Source organism: Lepidochelys kempii, chromosome 4, assembly GCF_965140265.1.
Source record: "Lepidochelys kempii isolate rLepKem1 chromosome 4, rLepKem1.hap2, whole genome shotgun sequence".
Classification (NCBI taxonomy): Eukaryota; Metazoa; Chordata; order Testudines; family Cheloniidae; genus Lepidochelys; species Lepidochelys kempii.
The window spans coordinates 140,944,490-140,969,338 of record NC_133259.1 but is presented as its reverse complement, the minus strand read 5'-3'; the positions used below and the strand labels follow the sequence as shown (position 1 = coordinate 140,969,338).

Sequence of the window (24,849 nt, the reverse complement as noted above, 5' to 3'; positions counted from 1 at the left end):
AGCCAGCCAGGCCTTCCCGCTGGGCTGGTGCTGCAGGAAAGGGAGGGGCCTCAGGCAGGGCCCGACTCAGAGAGGGAGAGCAGATGTGATCCCGCAAGGGGGGTAGGTGAGTTACACCTCGAACACTGTCTAACAGTGTGTGGAAAGACAAGTTGTGGTGCTCTGATGGATTTCAATCTGGAGGAGACATGCTGGAGATCTCATGCAGCCAGCTGTTAATTTTCAAAACTCTAATGATGGTTTTAGATAACTTTTTACCACAAGAAGCATTACATCCAGCACGGGGAAATGCTGGACCTCATTATGATGGATTAAGATGACCTGGAGATAACTGATCACAGAAGCTAAAAACACCAGGGAAAAATCTCTAGCTGGCAGGGCCAAGCACGACAAGAAGGTTTAAAGTATGTTAGGAGCAAAAGAAATCCTAGCAATGGTCCAGGCCCACTACTCAATGGAAACGCTAGAAGTATTGTAAAGGTGCAGAAAAGGCAGATGCGTTCAATAACTATTTCTGTTTGTAAAGAAGCAGAAAGAGCTGGGATGACCTGGGTAACTGTAGGCTGGTTGGCCTGACATCAGAAATCCAGGGAAAATAAGGGATGAGCTAACTAACGAAGGCTGGCGTATCACTGAGACCCGTCAACGTGGTTTCAGGGAAAACAGGGTTTGTTAAACAAACCTGATTTCATTTTTTGATGAGATTATAGATTTCGTTGATAAAGGTGACTGCACAAATGCAGTATACTTGGACTTTGGTACGACATTTGTCTCAGTACTGCATAATATTCTGACTGGACAATCAGCTCTATCCACTCTGAACAGAGCGCACGTTCAACAGTTTAAGAATGGGCTGACATCTCCAAAAGCAATCATCCCCGGGGACTCTTCGCTGCATGGCGGTATACCAGTGCAGCACCACAAGGGGCGGTACTAGGCTCAAGACGCCAACATCTTCACCAACGATGTCAAAGTAAATATCAAATCTGCATGCGACACACACACTGGGGGAGCAGGGAATGAGGACAGCAGCCATCCAGTGTGGTCTGGATTGCTCGGTAAGCTGGGCGCATTCCAACAGAACATTTTCATACAGCCAGCACTGTACATCTCAGAGCAAGGCAGGGAGACCACAGGCCCGAGTGCGGGCTGTCTCCTGGAAAGCAGCAACAGAGAAAGATCCTGGGGTCACTGCAGACAGCGCACTGCTGTGCCAAAGAGGGCTCCGTGGACGGATCTGCAGAGTGGGGGTGAGCAGCAGCAGGGAGGTGGTTCTCTCTTGTACTCAGGCTCTGGGGAGACAGACACCAGAATCCTGCATCTGGCTCTGGTGCCCACAGTTTAGAAGGAAGTTGTAAAACCGGAGGGTGCAGAAAAGGGCCACCACAGTGACTCGAGCTGGAGAAAACACCGGCTAGCAAGAGCGCACTCTGCTTAGCTTGTCACAAGGACGACTGAGGCCACTTGATCCCATTGCGGAGGTACCGTCATGGGGAGAAGGGGCTGCAGAACAAGCCACTCCAAGGCCAAGCGCTGTCCCAGGGCCACGCACGACTCAGCTGGGGCCAGCTCACAGCCCAGGCTGGACTCGACCACATTCATCAACATCCTAGTTCAGAGGGGAAGGGGCAGGGGCAGAGCTGGGGTCAACCAGGTGACAGTTACTCTCGCTTCTTCGTGGAACTCATGACTGCCTCACGCTCACACCGCTGCTCAGCACTTCACATCATCACTGCCTGTGGCCATGACTTCCACAGGCTCCTCCCAGCTGGGGAGAAGCAGTTTCCCCTCTCTAAGCCTTGGCACCCCTCTGCCACATGGCTGTCCGCGCCCCGAGTCAGTGCCTCAGCCCCACCTCCGACCCTGGGGAGGGGCACAACTTCCTGAGGTCTCCAGGCTTCTGGCAGACTAGAGTGTTTTGCTCAGGATTATAGCCTTAGCCCTGTCTCTCCCCACCCCACCCCACCCAGCCGCCGCTGCGCTTGCCCACTTTCCATGGGTCCTTCCCCTGGGTGGCAGTAGTGGCTGGAAATGCCTGTACCCCAGTTGGTGCCCGCTCTTTTCTGATACAGCCCGGCTGATCCAGGCCAGCGGTGCAGAACCACCTAGCACCGACCCCTCCCCTAACACGGCAAGGGCAGCTCCATCTCCTATGCAGAGCAGGGCGAGCGGAACGCTGCTTGGGGGCCCTACACCAAGCTCCCCACGCAGGACGGGCACAAAGCCAAGGGCACGCCCACCAGTGTACAGGTACATGCGGTGGGAGAAGGCTCCCGGGTCAACAGGCCCCAGCTATGGAGCTTGCAGTGGCATGGGGCAGCAAGGGGGAGCCATGGGACTGAACCCCAGGACTCTGATTCCTTGCCCCGTTCATCCTCCAGATACGGACAGGGTGGCAAACGCACGTCCCCACGGTGGGCAGCGCCTGCAGACAGCACCAGAAGGGTTAAACGGCCCTACCCCCACACTGGAGCTCTGGGGTCAGGACTGGGGAAGAGGAGAGCACCCAGCCCCCACCGCGTCTGGGAAAATGTGTTCAGAGCACAGGGAGGCTCCTGGGAGCTCGGGGGCGACACCCCAGAAGCCGTTCCAGCCTATCCCATGTTACTACTTTTGTCCCTTTTCACTTTACCGTGGCCGGGGGGGCACCACGGTCCCCTGTGCTGGCTGCAGCCTGCTGGGAGCCCGCACCTCCTTCCACCACGAGCACAGGACGCAGCCAGCCAGGCCAGGCTGCACCAGCTGCCCCAGGAACAGGTGTGGCTCTGCCATGCATGCCATGGAGAACAGCGCCCCCTGCTGGCACAACCCACACAGTGCCTGGGGCTCCTCCACACGCTCCCAGATGCAGGAGAGGACTGGGGGGCTACGGTGGGGGAAGCCAGCAGGGCCAGAGTGGGAAGGCGGAAGGTGGGTTCTTTAATGAGTTTTATTAAGAACAATCTGTAAATCCCCAGGCAGGTACAAATCCCTGAACAAATTCCCGTTGGGCGCCGCACCCACTGCAAACCCGGGGCTGCCCGGGGGAAGAGCTCTGCGGAGTTCCCCGCCCCACAGCCCGGGAGCAAGGCCCACCCACTGAACGCACAGGCTGGGCGCTCTCAGGGCCATAACAGGTCAGTTTGCATCCTCGCCCCCAGGCAGATCCTGGCCCCTCAGCCACACACAGCCCGGCACCTGCCCAGAGCAGCCAGCTGGTCTCTGTGATCAGCAGGGCAGGGCAGGGCAGCTCCCTGGTACCCAGCTGGCTTTGCACTCAGGGCTGTGGGAGACAGGTGAGGCAGAAAGCAGCCAGACTGGGCCAGAGCCGAAGAACAGAGCCGGCACTAGGGCAGAGAGCCCCAGGGGCATCGCTGCACATGAGCGAAAGGGGACCTGGGACCAGCCTGCCCGGTGCCGAGAGCACCACATGGCAGGGGAGCAAGGGGCTGGCCCAGGCCTGTGGGGCTCTGTATGGGGTGGCATAGGTTAGCCCCAAGGGCAGAGGGATGTTCCAAAAACAAAGGGACAATGTTAAAAGCCCAAGTGGAACCGGGGGCGGCTCTATGGACTGGGGCCACAGCCCAACCCTGACCCTGGGCCATGCTCCCCACCCAGCCAGCCCCCCACAAAGAGCTACAGAAGAACGGCCAGACTGGGTCGGGCCAATGGTCCATCTAGCCCAGTGTCCTGTCTGCCAACAGTGCTTCAGAGGGAGCAAACCCTCGCCGCACAGACAGGCCCTAGCAGGGCAGAGTCAGTGTAACAGACCCAGGGCTCAGCCAATCAGAAGGCAGGAAGGAGAGAGCATGGCTGAGGCAGGAACCTGCCCCGGGACAATTTTTGGTATGAAATAGCCATGGAAGAGCAGCCCGGGGGGTGGAGACTACAACTCCCAGCATGACAATGCCCTTCATCCCAACAGCATGGTTCCACTGCATGCTGGGAGTTGTAGTCCCCATAGGCCTCACTCCATAATAAGGCAAAGGGGTCTGCAGCCAGCTCCAGTGCCCCCATAGATGTGGGGCACAGTGCCCCCACTGGGCCACGGGCAGGGCCCTGAATTCCAGCCCTCCCTGCCAGGAGAGGCCCAGCGATTCCCTCCAGGCCAACCAACCCCAAGGCAGTCCCGGGGGGCGGGAGGGGGGGGGCGGGCCGCCCCACCCAGCTTGCATGGCTCCTTCCCAGGGAAGGGGAACCCACAGCACAGCCAGCCAGGGTCCCCATCCACACAGCAGCGAGTCCAGTCCTACCCCGGGGGGGTGATGCCCACTGGCTGGCGCTGGGCCACAGGTAGGCAACAGGCAGCAGCTGGAGGGGCCTTGGGAAGGCCCAGCATGGTAGCCATCCAGTCACTCTGTGCCCACGAGGCAGCATGGCCAGGGAGGAGCCAGCTGTCAGCCTGGGGACATCCGGCCTCCAGACCCCTGCAATGATGGGGCCAGGGCAGGGCCCTAGTGCTGAGCCAGCTTCTTGTCCAGCCCCTTGCTCTGGGGCAGGTGGCGGAAACGGCAGTCGGCCCCGTAGCTGCAGCCGGCGTTCCGCCAGAAATGGCACTCCAGGGTGGGGGGCACTCGCACTGGCTCCCTGTGGGCACACACAGAGGGTCCAGAGCCGGCATATGTCTCATCAGCCCATCCCCCATACATGCACAGCCCAGAGCTCCAGCCCCCCGTACAGGAGATCCTGGGCTGGGATGCCACTAGTGATGGCATCATGCCAAGGCAGTAACAGGCCATGGCTCCAAAGAAGCATCCCAAGAACCCCACTGGGGAAATAATCCAGGCTGGCACTGGAGCGGTGGGGCGGGTTCCTCCGAGCCTGAGCCAAGCAGGGCCAGGGCACCTGGAGGGGCACTGGGCAGACCCCTCCGCGGGGCACCAGCAGGGGCCCAACTCCTCAGGCCTTGGAACAGCCTCGCTTCGGCTGCTCAGCTCCATGACCCAGCAGTCCCAGAGCAGGGGGGCACTGCAGACAGCCAGGAGGGCCCCTACCCACTCATGCCCCACTGCAGGCTCCAGGATTCCCATTCCCAAGGGCAGCACCTACCTCCCCACAGGCCGCGGGCCGTTGCCAGGGCCAGCCCTACCAGGGGCCGGGGTTGCATGGTCAGGGTGCTTCAGCTGCAGCACAAACTTGGTTCCTTCCACTTCGGCCCCCTGGGGAGAAAGGGGCCGGTCAGCACAGGCCACCCCGTGGGGCGGAGCGCTCGCAGCGCTGCCAAGGAGCAGTGCACGGAGGGCACCACGGGACAGTAGGAGACACTCCAGCAAGGCAGGGCTCTAGGAGAACACGGAGGCCCTGGGCTGTGGGGCAGGAGGGCCCTGGGGGAGAGGCCGCAGGCAGGGCAGACAAACCCAGGCTGGTGTCACCAAGCAGGTGTTGCTGGCACAGGCCCTGTGCGGACGACCCGGCATGAGCGCAGGGCATGGAGGGTTGGCTCAAGCCGAGTGAGGAGGGTTGGCTCAAGCCGAGTGAGGAGAGGGCTCAGCTCACCCAGAGCTGGGCTCAGCACCAGGCACTGACTGGGGCAAGTCTCCAAGCAGAGTGTGTGCCGGGGGCAGGAGTGGGGGAATGACAGAACCCGAGTGGGGCCCTGTCTCCATGGGGGAGAGCCCCAGACAAGCCTTCGGGCGGGGCCCCCCAGCCAGAGAGAGGCAGGACAAGTGGGCCAGGAGAAGAGCGGCTCCCCCTGGGCACAGCAGGCCTGGCCCTAGGGGAGCTGAGCCCCTGCCATGACCAGTCCTGCCTGCTGCCCACCAGGCTGCATTGATGGCTGGCATCAGTGTGGGCTGCTGGCCCAGAGCAGCCTCTGCCAAGCCACGTGGGCCAGTACCCCCGACCCTCTCCCCAGGCCTGGCCTGACCTGCAGGGCTGCGTAGGCCGCCTCCGCAGCCTCCTTCTTGGTGTAGTTGATGAAGGCGCAGTACTTCTCCGGGAGCATCCGCACCGAGTGGATGGGCCCATACCTGCCGAGCAGAGCGGGCTCAGCCTTGCTGCCCCCGCCGGGACCAGCCCCAGGCTCTCCAGGCACAGGGCAGCCGACACGAGGGACTCTTGCGTCGGCAGCAGGGAGCTGGAGTCAGCGAGAGGGCCCTGGGTCGGCCGGGTTACTCCAGGGAGGGCAGGCTGACGCGGGCCTCAAGACAGGCACGGCTCCCCGGCCCCACGCTGCAGCCAGAGGGGAGAGGCTGTGGCCCAGAAGGCAGTACTCCTTTGACTGGGCAGCCCCCAGGCTGGCTCTGGGGCAGCCCCGGGCATGTGGTGCTTGCTAGCCAAGGCAACGTAGGGGAGCACCAGCGGGACTGGGGGGCAGGGCCTGGAGGGGCACCAGCTTAGGGGCAGGGCCAGGGGTCAAGGCAGCCCCAGCGGGGGAGGGATGGGCTGGCAGGAGACAGAAAGCAGCAGGGCAGGGTTTATGCCTGAGGGCCCAGGCTCCACCCCAGCCCCGCCCCACCGTGCCCTGCCCAGACAGCTTGGGGGCATGGGGGGGGGACGGGGGAGGAGAATCACTCACGCCTCAAAATAGCTGCGCAGCAACTTCTGGGTGATCCTGGGGGTGACGTTCCCGACCCACACAGCGTACCACTCCCTGCCAAAGGCACACAGCATGGGGTCACCCACCCGCCAGCCTCACCCCGGGCACCAGGAGCCAGCGGGCCGACGAGTGCCACCCCCCACCCCACCCCCCACTCCCCCTGCTGCACCCCCAGGCCCAGCACCTGTCCCTCCCCGCCTCCAGGCCCAACACCTGCGCCTCCACTACCCCCTCAGGCTCCCGCCCCACCCCCTGGATCCAGCATCTGCCCCCTCCCAACACCCCCAGGCCCACCTGGCTCTCTGCTCAGGGCCCTGTGCCTGCCCCACCCCCAGGCCTAGCAGGCTTTCTGCTTAGGGCCCGGATCCCTCCTCAAGCATAGCCAGAGATGCATCCAGGACACTAGCCTGTTTCCCCCCACAGCCCATTTCCCAGGCGCCCCATTACCTGGCCTGATGCACAGTGGCTACAGGGTGTCTGGTGCTAGCTGGGGTCTCCCTGCTGCTGGCCCGGAGCCCCTGCTGGGCTGGACCTTTCCCTCGGCTCCGCGAGCTAGTGATGGTCACAAACCCGCTCTCCCCATCCTCGTCCCCCTCGGCGTAACCACTGCTGCCCAGGGACCAGCTCCTGGCCTGCTCACCTGGGGGGACAGGCAGGGCTTAGCACACCCCCGCTCTGCAGGCACAGGGCCATTCGGCCAGAGGCAGGGACAAGCTGGAGGCTGCTCAGGAGCTGCCCAGAAGACTCGGCCCCCCCCGCGGGGACACTGCAGAGGGGCAAACTGATGGCTGGGGGACTGGCAGTTCAACCCCGAGCTGCCCCTCAAGCCCAACCCGCAGCCCCCTGCTCCCCCATCCCCACACCGCTCTGCCAGTGCCCCTCACTCCCGACTCGCAGCCCCTGCCCCTCAGTCCCAGCCTGCAGCCTTCCCGCTCCCAACTCTTACTGGTTCCCCGAGGAAGACTGGGCCCAAGCCAGGTCTCCGCAGGGAAGCGGAGCTCCACACCCAACGGTCCCCATGCCCCTGTGCCCTTACCAGGCCCCGCCGGCTGGGACTCTGTGGCTCCCAGCGACGGCTCCACCAGCAGGCTCCTCTCACTGCTAAAGCTGCTGAAGCCGTTCTCCTGTCAGGAGGGGAGCAGGTCAGCAGCCCAGCCCCACTCATCTTTCCCCAGCTAGCGAGCTAGGGCTCTGATTCTGCTGACCATCACCCTGGTATCTGGGCCCCTGCACATCAAATCAACCCAGGGTGGTCCCCGCAGGGAGAGGCCCCTGGCAAAGTTTCCCAGCCTTGCCAGACCACCGCAGGGGCTCTGAGCACATGCAGCCTAGACCAGGGAGGGGGCTGCAGGGCTGTCTGTCCCAGCCAGAGCCCCCAGCCTGGGAGGGGCGATCCTCCCAGAGATGAGCAGGGCCCCAGTGATGTCCCAGCACGCAGAGAACTCCCTACTGCCCAGCAGGCAGAGACTATTCCTGTCTCACGCTCTGTCCCCTGCAGGGGTGGCTCCCACGGGGCCCAAGCCAGCCAGCCCACCCCACCCCACAATCGCTCAGGCCGCGCTGTGCCCACGGCTGGAGGGCCTGTCCCCACCCCCGTGTAGACAGCAGGGACACTCACCAGGATGAGCTGCACCTGGCAGACTTCCAGCTGGGTGGCTGCGTCGGCATGGGAGCTGTCCAGCTGCAGCAGCTCCAGGAAGGTGCTTTTGGCCTCAGCGTAGCGCTGGGGAGAGCCAGGCAGTCACTCACTGCCACCCCCCACCAGGCCCAGCGCCTCCCTGCCCCACAGGGCCAGGCACCTGTCTCCTTCCCCTGAGCCTGGCACCTCCCACATCCCACCTGCACCTCAGGGGCCAGGGTAGGGGCCTCCTCCCCCACCTCACTTAGACCTGGCTCCCACTCCCATGAGCTGCTCGCTCAGAGGGCCCCCCATCTCCCTGACCAGCAGGGCCAGGCAGGGATTCAAGCCCTGGCGCCCACCCCCCACACCCAGGTACCTTCAGCCCCATGAGGGCCTTGCCCTTGCGGAAAAAGCCTTTGGGCCAGCCGGGCAGGAGGCTCAAGGCCACGTGGGCGTCACGCAGGGCCTTGTCGTACTGCTGCATCCTCTCATAGCAGTACGAACGGTTCCCGAAGAGCCTGCAGGGAGAGCGCGGTCAGCGAGCCTGGGCCAAGGCCAGCTGCCCGCTCCTGCCCCAGCCCCAAAGCGCCCACTGGCACTGGGCCGGTCAGCGAGCCTGGGCCAAACCCTGCTGCCTGCTCCTGCCCCAAAGCGCCCGGCAGCGCTGGGCCTGTGTGGGGCTGAGGCTCCAGCAGATCGTGCAGGCACAGAGGGAGTCGGGCTGGGGATACAGAGCCAGGGCTAGGAGGGGGCTGCACGGACTACCAGCCCGCCTCTGGCATGGAGAACCCCCCATACCTCCCAATGAGAGAAACACACTCCCCCCAGCCCTTCCCCAAAGAGCACACCCCCGAGAGAAACACTCCCCCAGCCCCACACCAGAGCATCCCCCCACCCTGAGAGAGAAACACTCTGCCCCCTCCCCAGTGAGCCCCCCCGCCCCGAGCCCTGCCCAGCGCTCCTACCTGTGCTCCCGAGGGTTGAGTTTGACAGCCTCAGTGAAGAAGAACACGGCCTCCTGGAAGCAGCTCCGCTTTGCCGCCTCGTTCCCATAGCCTGCAGGAAGGGAACAGGGTCACCAAGACAGGCACTGCATTACTGAACCCCATGCAGCCTAGGCAGGCCTCCAGGGCGGGGCTGGCTCGGGTGCCCGTGCCTGCCTGGCACCTACATGGAGATCGCTCACCATGGGACAAGCGGGATGCAGCGGGGAATGGGCCAGAGGGAGGGAAACGAGGCTGGGAAGGAAAGGGTTAATGCATCCCTGACACCAGGGCTCTAGGAAGGGCTGTGCCTGCTCAGGGCTGGGCTATCAGGGGCTGCGGGTCGGGACTGAGGGGCACCAGCGGACCTGGGGGAGAGCCCAGGGCTGGGATGGGGGGGCTGCGCATCAGGAGTGAGCAGGGCGGAGCCAGGTTGGCACAGGAAAGGCGTGGCCACTTGTCCGGCCCCACGGCCCCAGACCCCTTCTGCTGGGTGTGGGAAGGCCGGGCCTGTGGGGGGCGGGGGACACTGACCTGCTAGCACTGTGCTGGGATCCACTCCCCTCCCGTCCTGCCCAGGCCTCGGCACCTGCACAGGGAGCCAAGTAACATGGTGAGGGCTGGGCTGCCAGGGCAGCTGGGCTCACCCCCCGGGCCTGGCAGGAGGCGAGCGCTCAGCTGGGCAGCGCGTGTGGGGCAGCTCGGCTGAGTGGGGGGGCACTGGAGGGGGGAGAGGCTGCAGCACAGTGCATGGGGTACACCTGCGGTGCTGCCAGGCCAGCCTCCCCCAGGAGCCGAGGGGCAGGCTGGGAAGCCCGCTCGCCTGAGCCGCCTAGCAGACGGGCTGGTGCTGGGCACAGACCACGCGGGAATTCAGCCCCTGGCGAGAGCAGGGACAGTTACCCCGTCCCCGCAGCACACGCTGCCCCGGGCCGGAGTCACCCGTCCCAACACTGCCACAGAGCCGACATCGCTGATTGCCCGGCCTCGGCGCCAGGAGGCTGCTTTCTTCTGGCACAGGAAGGGCGCTGCGTGCATTACAGCTCCTCCTGGGGACGCCCCATCTCCCGTTCAGACTGCAGCGAGGGGGACCGGGTTACACCAATTCCCCCCTGCTGGCATTGCCCCCCACCGGCAGCATCATTCAAGGAACCACTCTAACCAGTCAGTCGGTCTCACTGAGCGGGGTCCGGGGCTCCCCACCCACCTGCCCCAAGGAGCTCTCTCAGGCCGAGCAGTGCTGACCACCTTGGGGTGCAGCAGTGGGAGGAGGCAGGGGCCCTTAGGAGACCTGTCTCTGCCCAGAGAACCTGGGCGGCACCAGGCACCTCCAGGACATTCTCAATGTCTCCAGCCCACGGCCGGAGAGCTGCCCTGGGGTCAGGACACACAGCAAAGAACTGCTATGCTCCCTACCGAGGGACAGACACAACTCAGGAGGACCCGCAAGGCTGGGGTACTGCAACGGCCGCCACCCAGCCTCACTGCTGCAGGGCCCCCCACGGTGCAGCCCCAGCAGAGCCTCTGGCATGCAGGGGAAAACCCGAAACCCCCACCACTGGAAGACACCTCCCCCTGCCCACACAGGCTGCCCGTCTTGCCGTGACCAGCGCAGGCAGCAGGGGTCAGGGACAGGGCTCTGAAGGGCAGCGTGGAGCACGCTCACACCCTGGCCTTTCCCCTTGGCCAGAAGGGGAAGGGGATATTTTCTGCCCAAGTTGAAGGCTTTGTGCCACATGCCCTGGCCCTGAGGGGTGGACTGGCCAAGGCTGGGGGCAACCCACCAAGCCCTTCCCCTCCTCTGGGCCTGTGACTCGCACAGGGCCCCCAGCTCTGAAAACCAGCAGTTCCCCAAGCCAGTCACGTGAATGGCAGGCAATTCCAACCTCCCACCCCAGGCAGCCCGCAGGGACCAGCCAGCCCAGCCCGGTTCTGCCTCCCAGTTACCGTCTCTGCAGCGAATGGCCTGCACCAGAGCGTGGGGGTGTCTGTGTGGGCTAGGTGGGGCCAGGCCCCCATGCCGCAGGACAGCTCTGGGGAAGCGCAGGGCTGTGGCAACAAGGTGCCTTTGGAAGTCCTTCAGCTGTCACTTTCCAGCACATTTCTGCCCCATGCCCAGACACCATGCAAAGACATCAGCGACTCCAGTCCTGCCCACCCCCACCCAGCCCAGCCCGTCCCCTAGGGCACAGTTTAGCCTCCCTGTGAGATCAGCCGGGATGCAATCCACACAACGGCCCAGCCCTTCCCGCCTCACCCAGCCCGCGCCCAAAGCTCCCGTGCTGGGATTCTTGGCTGGCACCTAGGCACTGAGCCCGTCATCACAGTACCCGGGCTGCTCTGGCACAGCTCTGCTATCCAATTCCCCACACGCCCACCGGCTGGGGCTGTCCCTCTGCGCACGCACAGCACCGAGGCAGGGTGCAAATCCTTCCACTCTGATTGCCTGACAGGAATTTGCACATTCGATCGTTCTCAGACAGGCCCGGGCCCCCTGCCCCGAGGGGGCGCCATGCGCCAGAACTAGGCACCTTCCAGAGAGACACGCAGACGGACCCACTTCCTTCAGCCGCCCCAGCGCTGCCAAGGAGAACGGGTGCAGCTGGAACTGGCCCCACCTCTCCCCATGGGGGGCTCCGCTTCCCCAGCCGCCGCCACTCCACTAGGAGCCAAGCCCAGCAGGTCGCAGGACGAGAGGCCTGAGTGCGCTGGCTGGGGTGGGGACCCACCTTCTCCTAGCGCCAACCGAACAAGCAACTGAGCAGCTTCCTGCTCACGCAGGGCCTCTGGGCTGGCTGGGAGAGACGCTGCACCGTTAGCCTGCTCTTCGCTTTAGCCAGGCTCCCCTGAGCCTTGGGTCTGCAGGCAGGTATGGCTTGCTTGCACAGCAGCTTGCCATGGGGCTGCCCCACACCTTCCCCCATTCACTCTGCAACCTGACACCCCATGCTGGGCCCATGTCTGTCGCCGCTCACCGCACACTTTGGCTGCTCCCAGCAGCAGCCCCGGCACACTCCAGCCTGGCCTTGACCTGGACACCGGCCCCGGGAGGCAGCATGGGCTGTTGGGGCCCAGATGTCCTAGGCCAGGGTCACATCGCAGATCACTTGCCACTTTTCCCCGCTGGCTCCCCTGCAGTGCTCACGGCTGGGTCGTGGGGCAGAGCCTGCCCTGCCTCTGCCCCGTCACGCGAAGGGCAGGTGACCTAGCAGGGGGCTGACCAGCTCCGCCTGCACTTGCCCCTGATTTTCCTCCTCCTCCTCTTAGCCCCACATCCCACCGACTCCTCCACCAGCCCCTCCACGCTCCCCACTTGCAGTCAGCACATAACAGAGGGGACCAGAGTCTCCCCCACAGACAGGGCTCCCGAGAAGCCACGTCCTTCCCCAGAGAGACACTCCCCTTCCCTGGGAGCAGGCAGGGGGATGTGCCCTGGGGCAGAACCCCTCCATTCACTCTGCCTTGGGTGAGCAGCACATTGCAGGGACAGCCTGGCTCTGGCTGAGCAGGTGGCCATGAGGAGGGTCCTGTGCCATGGTCCTGTGCCCCCGGCGAGCCCCGGCCCCTCTGCCGCGCAGAGCCCAGACACTCCAGCAGCGGTCCAGGCTGATCTGGTGCACAGGTGCTCTGAGACACACTGAAAGGCACTGGGGACATGGAGGGTGATCGCGGAGTGTCCTGGAGCAGGAGCAGGATGCTAGAGCCAATGGAAAGCACCCCTCCCAGGAGGGACCCAGAGCTGTCTTGTCCCTGCACTGCTGTGAGCCGAGGCCTCAGGGCCAAAAGCCCTGCCTGCTAATAGAGAACAGGCCCTGTCACGACACAGCCTAGATCAGTCCCAGGCTGGCTCCACTCCTCCCTCACCAGCTGGCCTCAGCTCACTCCAGGGAAGGTTGGCTACCTCAGAACCTTCCCTGAAGAGTCACGAGACCGTTCTCAAGGGCTATGGGTGTGGCAGACAAACACGAGAGCTCAACTCCGGTGCCAGCCAGGCCTCACAGAACTGCTGATCACCTGGCCCATCTGCTGGTTCCACTCACTGGAGCCCAGCGAGGCTCCGAGCACTTCCCAAAGCCCTTCAGCGGCGGGGAGTGAATCTGCAGCCCCTGCCCCAGTGGTGGGAAATCCCCTCCAGGCTGGTCCTATGGGGCTCAGCAGCTGAGAGTCAGCCCGGAAGAGTCTGTGTTAGGCCAGGACCACGGGGGAGCACGTCACCAAGGGGGGGTGGAGCCAGAGGAGCGTGGCCAGGCACAAGAGGGTGGGCAGCCTGCAGAGTCCAGAGCCAGGCCCGTCACAGCTCACTGTTGGGAGGGCGGCTCAGCCGGGTGCTCAGAGGACAAGTGCCCCCACTCCAAGAGGACACAGACGCTGGCACTAATCAGACCCACTGGGGCAGCCAGGGATCTCCCTCCTCCGCCCCATGGCTGAGACACGTTCACCCAACCCAGCCCACTCAGAGGGAGGTGTCTGCCCAGAAACCCAATGCTCACCTCCTGCTGGGGCTTCCTGTCCGGCTCCTTGTGCTCAGCTCTGGGCACCTTCTCCTTCCTGGGCGTCAGCGGCTTCACACCCACCTTACGCTGAGCTTTGGAGACAAAGGTGCTGCTCAAGTCCAGCTCATCCTGGGGGAGAGGGACACGGGTGTCAGGCTGGATGAGCAGGGACATCAATACAACAGTATGCCACGTCACGCCCTACGGGTTGCACGACCAGAAGACACCTGGCCCCAGAGGCAGCGGGTGCCTTGGTCCCTGACCCCCAGCCGTCACCGAGCCAGCTGACCCGGACTTTCACAGCCCAGCCATTCTGTCTAGGCAGGCCGGGTGAGCACCGGGCCCTGCACAAAAGCAGGACAGGGCCACAGCCCAGCACACCCAAGCCTCACCTCCGTCTCCTCCTCGGTGCTCATGTCTGCACTCCTGTCCTGGGCCCTGGCTCCCTCCCCTCTCCTAGGAGCTGGGGCCTCGCTGGGATCTCTCCGGGAGGAGCTAGAGTCCAGGGTCCCCCTCCGCAATGATGTCATGGCGCCTTCCTCCTCCGCGTCACCATTCAGACAAGGTTCATTCTGCAAGGAGAGCACCAGCCCGTGAGATCAGAGCTCTGCCGGCAGCTTCCCCAGGATGGCAAGGCTCTGCCACCTGGCACCCGCCCGCCAGACTCCCCTGGGAGGGGAGGGGAGAGCCCAGCCCAGCCCAGCACTCACAGGTTACAGCCCCTCCTCTTCTCGGACACACAGGAACCAAGAGTACTGCACCTCAGAAACGTGGCTCTGAGCCCCGCTCCCAAGCCCAGGGATGACAGGGCAGGCTGCCCGGAGAGCAAGGCGTATCCCAGCTGTGACGAAGTGGGACTGTTCTTAATGTTTCCTCTGAATAGTGTGGGTGTACCTCAGTTTCCCTTGTGCAGTTCTTAAGTCTCTAGGGGGTAGGATAAGGATGTATGATTGTTGCAGAGCCCTGGAGGGCAGGGGTGTGCAGGGGTCTGGACACAAACAATCGTTGACACCCTGTTTCCTGGCAACTGATGGCCTGGGCCCTTCCCCCTTGCAAGGTGAGAGCTAAAGGGTTAGAGAACAAAGGAATCAGGTGACCTCCTGGCCCAAAGGGACAAAGCCCAGAGGAGGGGGGGCTGGAGGGAGTTTCAGTTTTTGGGTCTGGCTGGGACATGGAGTGAAGTGCAGACGGGGTTGTCTGGCTCACTGCCCCCCAAAATGGACCCGGCTGAGGGGTCCTGTTCTCCGCACCTACAAGCTCTGTGTTAGACCATGTTCCTGTCGTCTAATAAACCTTCTGTTTTACTGGCTGGCTGAGAGTCACGTCTGTCTGCGGACTTGGGGGGCAGGACCCTCTGGCTTCCCCAGGACCCCGCCTGGGCGGACTCGCTGTGGGAAGCGTACAGAGGGGCAGAGGAAGCTGAATGCTCCGAGGTCAGACCCAGGAAGGGGGAAGCCGGGTGAGCTGTGTGTCCTGCAGACAGGCTGCTCCCAGAAAGGAGACTTCCCCAGAGTCCTGACTGGCTATGTAGGGAGCAATTTCAGAGCATCGCCCGGGGACTCCGTGACACCCAGCCACTTACCGACTTCATCTCGGGCCTGGGCTTCAATTCTTGTTCTAGTTTTTCTTGCCTCTTCCGATCTTTCTGCCTCTGGAAGCCACAGAGAAACGAGTGAGCTCCAGAGAGCTGAAGCTTTCCCCAGCCAGGGGCTCTGACCCCGATCCCTCCCAGGGAAGGCTGCACTTCCGAGTCACTGCTGACACATTTGGTAGAGCAGAGTCAGCTCACCCTCCTGGGGCTGGGGGCCACCCAGCACCACACACCCCCAAGGGACCTCCAGGGCAGGTTCTGTGGGGAGCAGGGCAGCCAGCCAGGCTCCTCTGGCAAGGGGAACGGAACTGAGACAGGTTGTCCTGCAGAGCCTAGACGCAGGGCAGGCTGAACTCCTGGCTTGCAGCCTGGAGCTAGGGGCCTGGGCAAGAGAGGACCTCAGGGAAGAGAAGGCACCAGTAGAGCCTGGCCAGCACTGCCTGTTCCACACTAACCAGAGATTCCCACCAATGCGTGTGATTGCTGCATGAGCCAAGAGACATCCCTTATCCCAAGCTCAGTGATAGCCCCAGACTCCATTCAATCTACCCGACACACCACCCCTCTTCTATGGGACTGCTTTACACTAGTCTACTCTAGGAGTATAAGAAGGGGACTGAACTCGACACAGCCCCCTTCCCACAGACAGAGATGGAGCTGAAGAGCTCAAAACACAGGGCAACTGGGTAGCAGAGAAAACAGAAGTTTGCCCTCCAGAGGATCCATCAGGCTGTGCAGCACAGCTGGTTGGCTGGACAGGGAACAAGGGGAAGGTCTCCCCACAGCTGGAATCCCTGCACCCGGATCTGTCACGAGCCAGGATGGGAGACCCCGGATTTGAGTGCCAGCAGAGGACCCTTGGCTCGTTGGCATGACAGAGGCAGAGTTTGCTATCCATCCATTTTACCAACAGACCTGGTATGGACCCCAAACAAACCCATCTCCTGGCCACAGGCTCCCTGCCCTGCTTGGGGGTGGGAGAATGGCATTTGCGCTGTTGGGGGGGAGGCAAGCGCCGTCACCAGTGTGGCATGCTGGCGAGATGCACACCCCATCCCCTGGGGTCACCGGCCAGGCTGAGAATGGAGAGGAGGAAGCAGGCATGCCAGGTGGCTGGGACAGCAGCAGGAGTGGAGAGCACAGCTCCGGGCACTCACCTTCTTCTTAAGTCTTTTCTTCTCTGCTTTCCTTTTAACTCGCTCTTCCTCAGCTACCAGCTCCTTGGCGTTCTTCTCCGCTTCCTGGGAAGAGAACCACGCCAGCTGGGCACAGCCCCCACCCAGCAGCCAGCCCTTCCCAACTGGGAGCAGGGGCACACCACTGGAACTGAGAGTCCCTATCCCCCAGGAGATCACAGGTAATGATCAGCTAGGGGTGGCAGCTGTGAGAAGGACCCCTTCCCCCACAGGAAATCACACTGCAGTGAGAACAGAACCAAGGTCTAGAGCAAGGAGCCATGGTAGACAGGCAGCTAAACATGTGCTCCTGGTAGTGCCATGCTGGCTGTAAGTGGGGAGCGTGGCCCGTAGATGGGCAGGCAGAGGGGTGGCGAGCAGGAGCCAGGAGGTGGTAACATGTCTGTCTGCAGCTTTAGTGCGACCCTCGCTGGGACAGCAGGCCCATGGCTGTAGTCTACGCTTTCAAAGGGATGGTGACAAACTGGAATCGGATCAGAAAAGAGCTACAAGGATGCTCTGAGGGCTGACCTTCGGGAGAGGCTGAAGCAGCTCAGTCTAGTCAGCTTATCCAAGAAAGAGTTCTGAGGGGACTACGAGCACCTCCTCCACAGGGAGGAGATTTCTGAGAACCCAGGGTGTGAGTACCAAGGGCAGGATGAGAGCCAATGAGCCAATGGGATGCGGCGCACTCTGTGTCTTTCTGAGAGAGGCTCTAGCTCAGTCAAACATCTGGGGCTGGATGCAGGAATCCCTGGGTGGTTCTCGGGGCTGGATGGTCCAATGCTCCCTTCTGGCCTTAACAGCTAGGAAGCTTTCCCTGGGGCAGGTTCTCTCACCCCCGCTACTGCAGGGGCTTCTGCACCTTGCTCTGCAGCAGCTGGAGATGGGCTCCGTGGAGCCCTGGGCTGATCCGGGATGGGGATCCCGGTCTGCACCCTGGCGAAGTCCGAGGCCAGCTTGCTCTGTTCCTAGAGAAGCAGTACTACATCCATGCTCAGCAGCGGGGCTGGTCAAAGGTGGCGCTGACAATCCCCACCCCTTCCCCCAGGTTCTGTCCACTCTGATCTGCAGCCAGGACACCACCAGAAGGTTCTCCCGCGGAGGACTGGCAGAGATCCAGGAGGCACCACAGTGGACAAAGCCCTTAGGAAATACATGGAGGGCCCCATCCAGCCCTGGCCACAGTGGGGCTTCCAGGGGACTGTGACAGGGTGCCGGGCACAAACTGCTGAGCTAGCCCTCCGTCACACCAGCTCCCATTACGGGAGATAAATTGGAGCTGGCTAGAGAAGCCTCTGCATGATTGGCAAAGGGGAAACAGCTGCCAGCTTGATTAGCCTGGGGGTACATAAAAGCCTCAGAGGAAGGAAGCCAATGGGGGGAAGCCAGAAAGTGGGAGCTCTTCTCTCTTGGATGCAAAGGCTGGGAAGTCCTTCAGACTGAAGCCCCCAAGCTGTATATGGTGAGAAGGTGGTGGGGTTTCACGCTGTAAATAAACTGCACCCGTGATTGCTGAGCCAGAAGGTCTCTGAGTGGTTTTTGGAGCAGAGCAGGGGCAGGAGCAAAGGGGGCCCTGTACGCCCTGTTACACGGACCCACTGGGGAGGATGACCCTGGGGCTCGGCTCACCTCTGCGGTCACCTGCTGCCTCTGGGGCAATTTCAGGTCCAGCAGTTGATAGTCCATCGACTTCTGGGGCGGGGGAGCTGGTGAGGTGTCCTTGCACAGGAAGGATTTCCTGAAGCCACAGAAGGTGCCAGGGAGTGAGTCCTCGTCAGTCTTTGCATCGCACTCCTTGTTGAAATCGTCCCACTTCTCCTCATCCTCGTAATACTCCCCATCATTGTCGTAATAATAGCAGAGCTCTTCGTCCGAGTCTGCACAGGGAGAGCACATCAGGCGCTCAGCCCCATGCAGCCATGGCTTGGGCTTCCCATCCCCTGTGCTGTACCTCCCCCCGTCAGGTCCCAGCTATGCTCCAGAGACAGTCCCCAGTGCATGACTCCACCAGCCCATATCTCCTGGGAGTGGAGCTCTCGATGCGCCCCCTCACTCCAAACCCCTTAGTCCCCAGCTCTCCCCAAACCTCGAGTGATCAGGGAAGGAGCAGCCCCATCCCAAAACCCCAAAATAAACCAACTCACCCCAAGGCCGGCCTTCCCTACTGCTGTCAATCTGCCACGGGAGGTGCCCAGACTCTGTGGTGATGGGCAGGGGGTGGGCTTGTCAGGACAGGGCCAGAGGGGATGGGAGATTCCTGGCAGTTCAGAATCCCAGCCTGGGAGAGGTTCTCATTCTGGGGAAGCATCGTTCACAAGTCCCGCAGGGGACCTCGACACTGCAAAGAAAAACCTGCAAGGCCACATCACAGAGCCCAGGTCAAAGGAGTCAGGCTCACAAGGCTAAAAATAGCAATGCAGAACTTCCCACTCCGGCTGGAGCCTGGGCTCTGAATCCCGGCAAGGGGCTCGGATCCCAGCCTCCAGCCCAAGCAGGAACATCTACATTGCTGTTTTAAGCCCTGTAGTGCAAGCCCAAGTCAATTGAGCTGGGCTCTGAGACTTGGTGGTGTGGGTTTTTCTCTGGAGCGTAGACGTACTCCTAGAATGTGGATGAATTTCCTTCCCCGCAGGGTTTTAGCAGGGACAGGATGATCTGCTGACAGGCTCTTGTCCCATACATGCCTCCAGGCCATAGCTCTGGTCCTCTGTCTACCTCTCGTCTTGTCCTTCAACTGTGAGGTCACTGGGGCTGTGTGCATACAGCGCCTAGCGCAACGAAGTCCTGGGCCACAACTGGGGCTGCTCGGCTCTGCCACGATATAGGTAATGTCACAATGCACATGGCTGGGGCACTGACTAACAGGTGTTTGGATGGGTATTCTTTACCCAGCCCCACTCAGACTCTAGCCACGAACTGGGAGGGGAAAGAGCACCCAGCTGAGTCCTCTGCCTGCAGCTACAATAGGCCCCCTTGTGGCAGCTTCATCAGAGGCAAAGGACTTCTCAGCCCATGGAGTCTGAACCCCACCCTCCACCACAAACCTGCTTCTCCCAGGGCAGGGCGAGGCACTTGGCAGAAGGCAGGGTGCATCGTTCGGAGAGAGCTTCTGGGCCAGGGCTGTGGGACTGGCCCCTCTCGGCAGCACTGGCTTGTCCCCGCGGGGTTCCCAAGCACTTTGCCAAGAACATAACATAAGAGCGGCCATGCTGGGTGAGACCAAAGGTCCCTTTAGCCCAGTATCCTGTCTTCCGACAGTGGCCAGTACCAGGTGCCCCAGAGGGAATGAACAGAACAGGGAATCATCAAGTGATCCATCCCCTGTCGCCCATTCCCAGCTGCTGGCAAACAGAAGCTCAGGCCATCATCCTGGCTAATAGCCACTGATGGGCCTATCCTCCCTTAACTTATCTAGTTCTTTTTGGAGCCCTGTTATAGTCTTGGCCTTCACAACATCCTCTGGCAAGGAGTTCCACAGGCTGACTGTGTGTTGTGTGAAGCAATCAGACAGGGCTCATGGAAGCAGGGGTGAAAACGAGTGAGGAGGGGGGAGCCTGCCCGCAGCAGGGATACGCCAGGGCGCGAAGCCCTGGGCGCGAAGCCCTGGGCACAGCAGTGCCTCATACAAGCACCAGGAGCAGGTGCACTGTTAGCAGCCCACGGGTGGAGTCAGGAGGGGCCAGGGATGGCTCTGCCTGAGGAGACCGGCTGATTCCACAGGAACATGAGACATGCTGCTTCCAAGAGCTTCTGACCCCACAAGGTCCACCCACAAAAGCCCCTGGCCTCCCCGACTCTCCCCTTCCCCACCCCCTCGTACCTGCTATCTCCTCAGCTTTACACTTCATGGCACTGTTGGGGGGGCCGTACAGGTTCTCCATCATCAGCTTCTCCATGAAGTTGTTGAGATCCTAGGAGATGGAACCACAGCTAGCGACTCAGGGTCTCCAGCAGCCCCGCTGGGGTTCCTCAGTGCCTCCCCCAGCTCACTGCTGCGCCCACCCGTTACACAACTTGAAGCTCTGGTCAAATCAGACAGAAGAAGCAGGAATGAGCTTCTCCCAGAGCCCTGGCCCAGGGTCCCCCTCCCCGCCTGCAAACCAGGCAGCCAGCCCAAGAGACTCAGCCATGTCTAGTTGCCAGGGGTCTGGCTGGGAAGGTGGGAGCCCCATGATCCCCTTGAGGGATGCACCCCACACACTCCCTTGAAGGCAGAGGGACAGCAGACACATACCTCTTCCTTGTGGTGCTGTAAGCTGGGGTCACAGCCGTAGCTGGTGAGCAGGCTGAGGGGTAAGTGCCCCGGCGGGAAGGGCCCTGCAAGACAGCAGCTGTGAGCAAGCAGCCAAGCGGGCCAGGACCGAAAGTGAACGTGCAGAGGGTCAGGAAGGCCAGGGAACAGACCAACCCACCTCCTGCTGACGCATGGCCCCAGCACCCCCCCCCCGCCGCCTCCCAAGAGATCTCCCAAGGGGACACCCCCGCATCAGGCCCAGCGTATCTCCTCACCGCTCGCTCACTCCAGGGAGCACCCCAGGTAGGCCAACCCCCCAGCCGGCGCCGGGGGCAACATCACTTCCTCCCCCCAACACAGGGTGGGGGCTCCCCCCAAACGCCCTGAGCAGAACAGCCTGGGGCTCGGGAGTTACTTTCTTCCTGCATGTCCCCAGACTTCCCCACCTCCCCAAGCCCCCACTGCACCCAAACCCTCAGACACCCCCCACCTCCCCCTCGCAGTGAAACCCTCAGACCCCCTTCACCACCCCAACCCCCCTACACCCAGCCCTTCAGACACCCCCCACCTCCCCAAGCCCCCACTGTACCCGAACCCTCAGACACCCCCCACCCCCCCACACACCCAGCCCTTCAGACCCCCCCACTGTCCAAACCCCCCCTCACCGCCCCAACCCCCCCCCACACCCAGCCCTTCAGATCCCCCCTCACCGCCCCAACCCCCCCCCACACCCAGCCCTTCAGACACCCCTCACCTCCCCAAGCCCCCACTGTACCCGAACCCTCAGACACCCCCCACCCCCCCACACACCCAGCCCTTCAGACCCCCCCACTGTCCAAACCCCCCCTCACCGCCCCAACCCCCCCCCACACCCAGCCCTTCAGATCCCCCCTCACCGCCCCAACCCTCCCCACACCCAGCCCTTCAGACCCCCCCTCACCGCCCCAACCCCCCCCCACACCCAGCCCTTCAGACACCCCCCACCTCCCCAAGCCCCCACTGTACCCGAACCCTCAGACACCCCCCACCCCCCCACACACCCAGCCCTTCAGACCCCCCCACTGTCCAAACCCCCCCTCACCGCCCCAACCCCCCCCACACCCAGCCCTTCAGACACCCCCTCACCGCCCCAACCCCCCCCACACCCAGCCCTTCAGACACCCCCCTCACCGCCCCAACCCCCCCCCACACCCAGCCCTTCAGATCCCCCCTCACCGCCCCAACCCTCCCCACACCCAGCCCTTCAGACACCCCCCACCTCCCCAAGCCCCCACTGTACCCGAACCCTCAGACACCCCCCACCCCCCCACACACCCAGCCCTTCAGACCCCCCCACTGTCCAAACCCCCCCTCACCGCCCCAACCCCCCCCCACACCCAGCCCTTCAGATCCCCCCTCACCGCCCCAACCCTCCCCACACCCAGCCCTTCAGACCCCCCCTCACCGCCCCAACCCCCCCCCACACCCAGCCCTTCAGACACCCCCCACCTCCCCAAGCCCCCACTGTACCCGAACCCTCAGACACCCCCCACCCCCCCACACACCCAGCCCTTCAGACCCCCCCACTGTCCAAACCCCCCCTCACCGCCCCAACCCCCCCCACACCCAGCCCTTCAGACACCCCCTCACCGCCCCAACCCCCCCCACACCCAGCCCTTCAGACACCCCCCTCACCGCCCCAACCCCCCCCCACACCCAGCCCTTCAGATCCCCCCTCACCGCCCCAACCCTCCCCACACCCAGCCCTTCAGACACCCCCCACCTCCCCAAGCCCCCACTGTACCCGAACCCTCAGACACCCCCCACCCCCCCACACACCCAGCCCTTCAGACCCCCCCACTGTCCAAACCCCCCCGCACCGCCCCAACTCCCCCTCGCACTCAAACCCTCCGACCCCCCCACACTCAGCCCTTCAGATCCCCCCTCACCGCCCCAACCCCCCCACCCCCAGCCCTTCAGACCCCCCCTCACCGCCCCAACCCCCCCCACACCCAGCCCTTCAGATCCCCCCTCACCGCCCCAACCCCCCCCCACACCCAGCCCTTCAGATCCCCCCTCACCGCCCCAACCCCCCCATCCCCAGCTCTTCAGATCCCCCCCACCGCCCCAACCCCCCCACCCCCAGCCCTTCAGATCCCCCCCACCGCCCCAACCCCCCCACCCCCAGCCCTTCAGACCCCCCCTCACCGCCCCAACCCCCCCCACACCCAGCCCTTCAGACCCCCCCTCACCGCCCCAACCCCCCCCACCTCCAGCCCCTCAGACCCCCCCTCACCGCCCCAACCCCCCCACCCCCAGCCCTTCAGACCCCCCCTCACCGCCCCAACCCCCCCCCACACCCAGCCCTTCAGATCCCCCCTCACCGCCCCAACCCCCCCCCACACCCAGCCCTTCAGACCCCCCCTCACCGCCCCAACCCCCCCACCTCCAGCCCCTCAGACCCCCCCTCACCGCCCCAACCCCCCCCACCTCCAGCCCCTCAGACCCCCCCTCACCGCCCCAACCCCCCCCACACCCAGCCCCTCAGACCCCCCCTCACCGCCCCAACCCCCCCCCACCTCCAGCCCTTCAGATCCCCCCTCACCGCCCCAACCCCCCCCCACACCCAGCCCTTCAGACTCCCCCTCACCGCCCCAACCCCCCCCACACCCAGCCCCTCAGACCCCCCCTCACCGCCCCAACCCCCCCCCACACCCAGCCCTTCAGACCCCCCCTCACCGCCCCAACCCCCCCCCACACCCAGCCCTTCAGACCCCCCCTCACCGCCCCAACCCCCCTCATCCCCAGCCCCTCAGACCCCCCCTCACCGCCCCAACCCCCCCACCCCCAGCCCTTCAGACCCCCCCTCACCGCCCCAACCCCCCCCACACCCAGCCCTTCAGACCCCCCTCACCGCCCCAACCCCCCCCCACACCCAGCCCCTCAGACCCCCCCTCACCGCCCCAACCCCCCCCCACACCCAGCCCCTCAGACCCCCCCTCACCGCCCCAACCCCCCCCACCTCCAGCCCCTCAGACCCCCCCTCACCGCCCCAACCCCCCCCACACCCAGCCCTTCAGACCCCCCCCCACCGCCCCAACCCCCCCAACCCCAGCCCTTCAGACCCCCCCTCACCGCCCCAAGCCCCCCCCAGCCCTTCAGACCCCCCCTCACCGCCCCAACCCCCCCCACACCCAGCCCTTCAGACCCCCCCTCACCGCCCCAACCCCCCCCCACACCCAGCCCTTCAGACCCCCCCTCACCGCCCCAACCCCCCTCATCCCCAGCCCCTCAGACCCCCCCTCACCGCCCCAACCCCCCCACCCCCAGCCCTTCAGACCCCCCCTCACCGCCCCAACCCCCCCCACACCCAGCCCTTCAGACCCCCCCTCACCGCCCCAACCCCCCCCCACACCCAGCCCCTCAGACCCCCCCTCACCGCCCCAACCCCCCCCACACCCAGCCCCTCAGACCCCCCCTCACCGCCCCAACCCCCCCCACACCCAGCCCCTCAGACCCCCCCTCACCGCCCCAACCCCCCCCCAGCCCTTCAGACCCCCCCTCACCGCCCCAACCCCCCCCACACCCAGCCCCTCAGACCCCCCCTCACCGCCCCAACCCCCCCCCACACCCAGCCCCTCAGACCCCCCCTCACCGCCCCAACCCCCCCCCACACCCAGCCCCTCAGACCCCCCCTCACCGCCCCAACCCCCCCCCACACCCAGCCCCTCAGACCCCCCCTCACCGCCCCAACCCCCCCCCACACCCAGCCCCTCAGACCCCCCCTCACCGCCCCAACCCCCCCCCACACCCAGCCCTTCAGACTCCCCCTCACTCACCCCGCTCCGGCCCCCCGGGGGCTCCCGCCTCCCCGAGTCCCGCGTTCGGCATCAGCCCAGGGAGGGGCGGCCTCCCTCCCTCACCAGAAACATCCCCCTCAGCCCACCCCACAATCCTCTGCGCCGTGCGGAAACCGGACACAGTCACAGGAGTCCACCCCGCCGTCTGCTGACGCCATCTTTGCTAGGGGCGGGGAGGGCCGGAGAGCCCCGAGCCCGCCATCTTTGCTAGGGGCGGGGAGGGCCGGAGAGCCCCGAGCCCGCCATCTTTGCTAGGGGCGGGGAGGGCCGGAGAGCCCCGAGCCCGCCATCTTTGTTAGGGGCGGGGAGGGCCGGAGAGCCCCGAGGCCGCCATCTTTGCTAGGGGCGGGGAGGGCCGGGGAGCCCCGAGCCCGCCATCTTTGCTAGGGGCGG

General features: G+C 64.1%; 1 protein-coding gene across 4 annotated transcripts; it reads right to left on the bottom strand.

The window, feature by feature from the left end:
• Nucleotides 1–2,913: 2,913 nt before the first annotated feature.
• On the bottom strand, nucleotides 2,914–24,580 carry TTC31 (tetratricopeptide repeat domain 31). Of its 4 annotated transcripts, none has more exons than XM_073343139.1 (18): nucleotides 24,436–24,580; nucleotides 20,618–20,700; nucleotides 20,204–20,294; nucleotides 18,013–18,260; nucleotides 16,363–16,446; nucleotides 15,197–15,265; nucleotides 14,007–14,186; nucleotides 13,612–13,743; nucleotides 9,656–9,710; nucleotides 9,104–9,194; nucleotides 8,515–8,656; nucleotides 8,136–8,240; nucleotides 7,554–7,641; nucleotides 6,965–7,157; nucleotides 6,497–6,571; nucleotides 5,846–5,948; nucleotides 5,029–5,138; nucleotides 2,914–4,566 (listed from the first exon to the last, which is right to left on the bottom strand). In XM_073343139.1, the coding sequence occupies exons 1-18, from the start codon at nucleotides 24,485–24,487 to the stop codon at nucleotides 4,434–4,436; spliced, it is 2,034 nt and encodes a 677-aa protein (XP_073199240.1). In that variant the 5' UTR covers nucleotides 24,488–24,580; the 3' UTR covers nucleotides 2,914–4,433. The 4 variants fall into 4 exon arrangements, 2 of the variants coding, with proteins under 2 accessions (XP_073199240.1, XP_073199241.1); XM_073343140.1 differs by lacking the exon at nucleotides 24,436–24,580 and adding an exon at nucleotides 20,893–21,013; XR_012158800.1 differs by lacking the exon at nucleotides 5,846–5,948 and having other exon boundaries at nucleotides 4,478–4,566.
• Between the last annotated feature and the right edge of the window lie 269 nt (nucleotides 24,581–24,849).

What these genes read in the sequence shown, in the direction of transcription:
- TTC31 (XM_073343139.1), bottom strand. Translation starts at nt 24,487, where the DNA reads ATGCCGAACGCGGGACTCGGGGAGGCGGGAGCCCCCGGGGGGCCGGAG. An exon ending in TACAGCACCACAAGGAAGAG is followed by an intron (nt 20,295 to 20,617) that starts GTATGTGTCTGC and finishes TCCATCTCCTAG; the next exon opens with GATCTCAACAACTTCATGGA. An exon ending in CTGCGCAGCTATTTTGAGGC is followed by an intron (nt 5,949 to 6,496) that starts GTGAGTGATTCT and finishes TCTGCTCGGCAG; the next exon opens with GTATGGGCCCATCCACTCGG.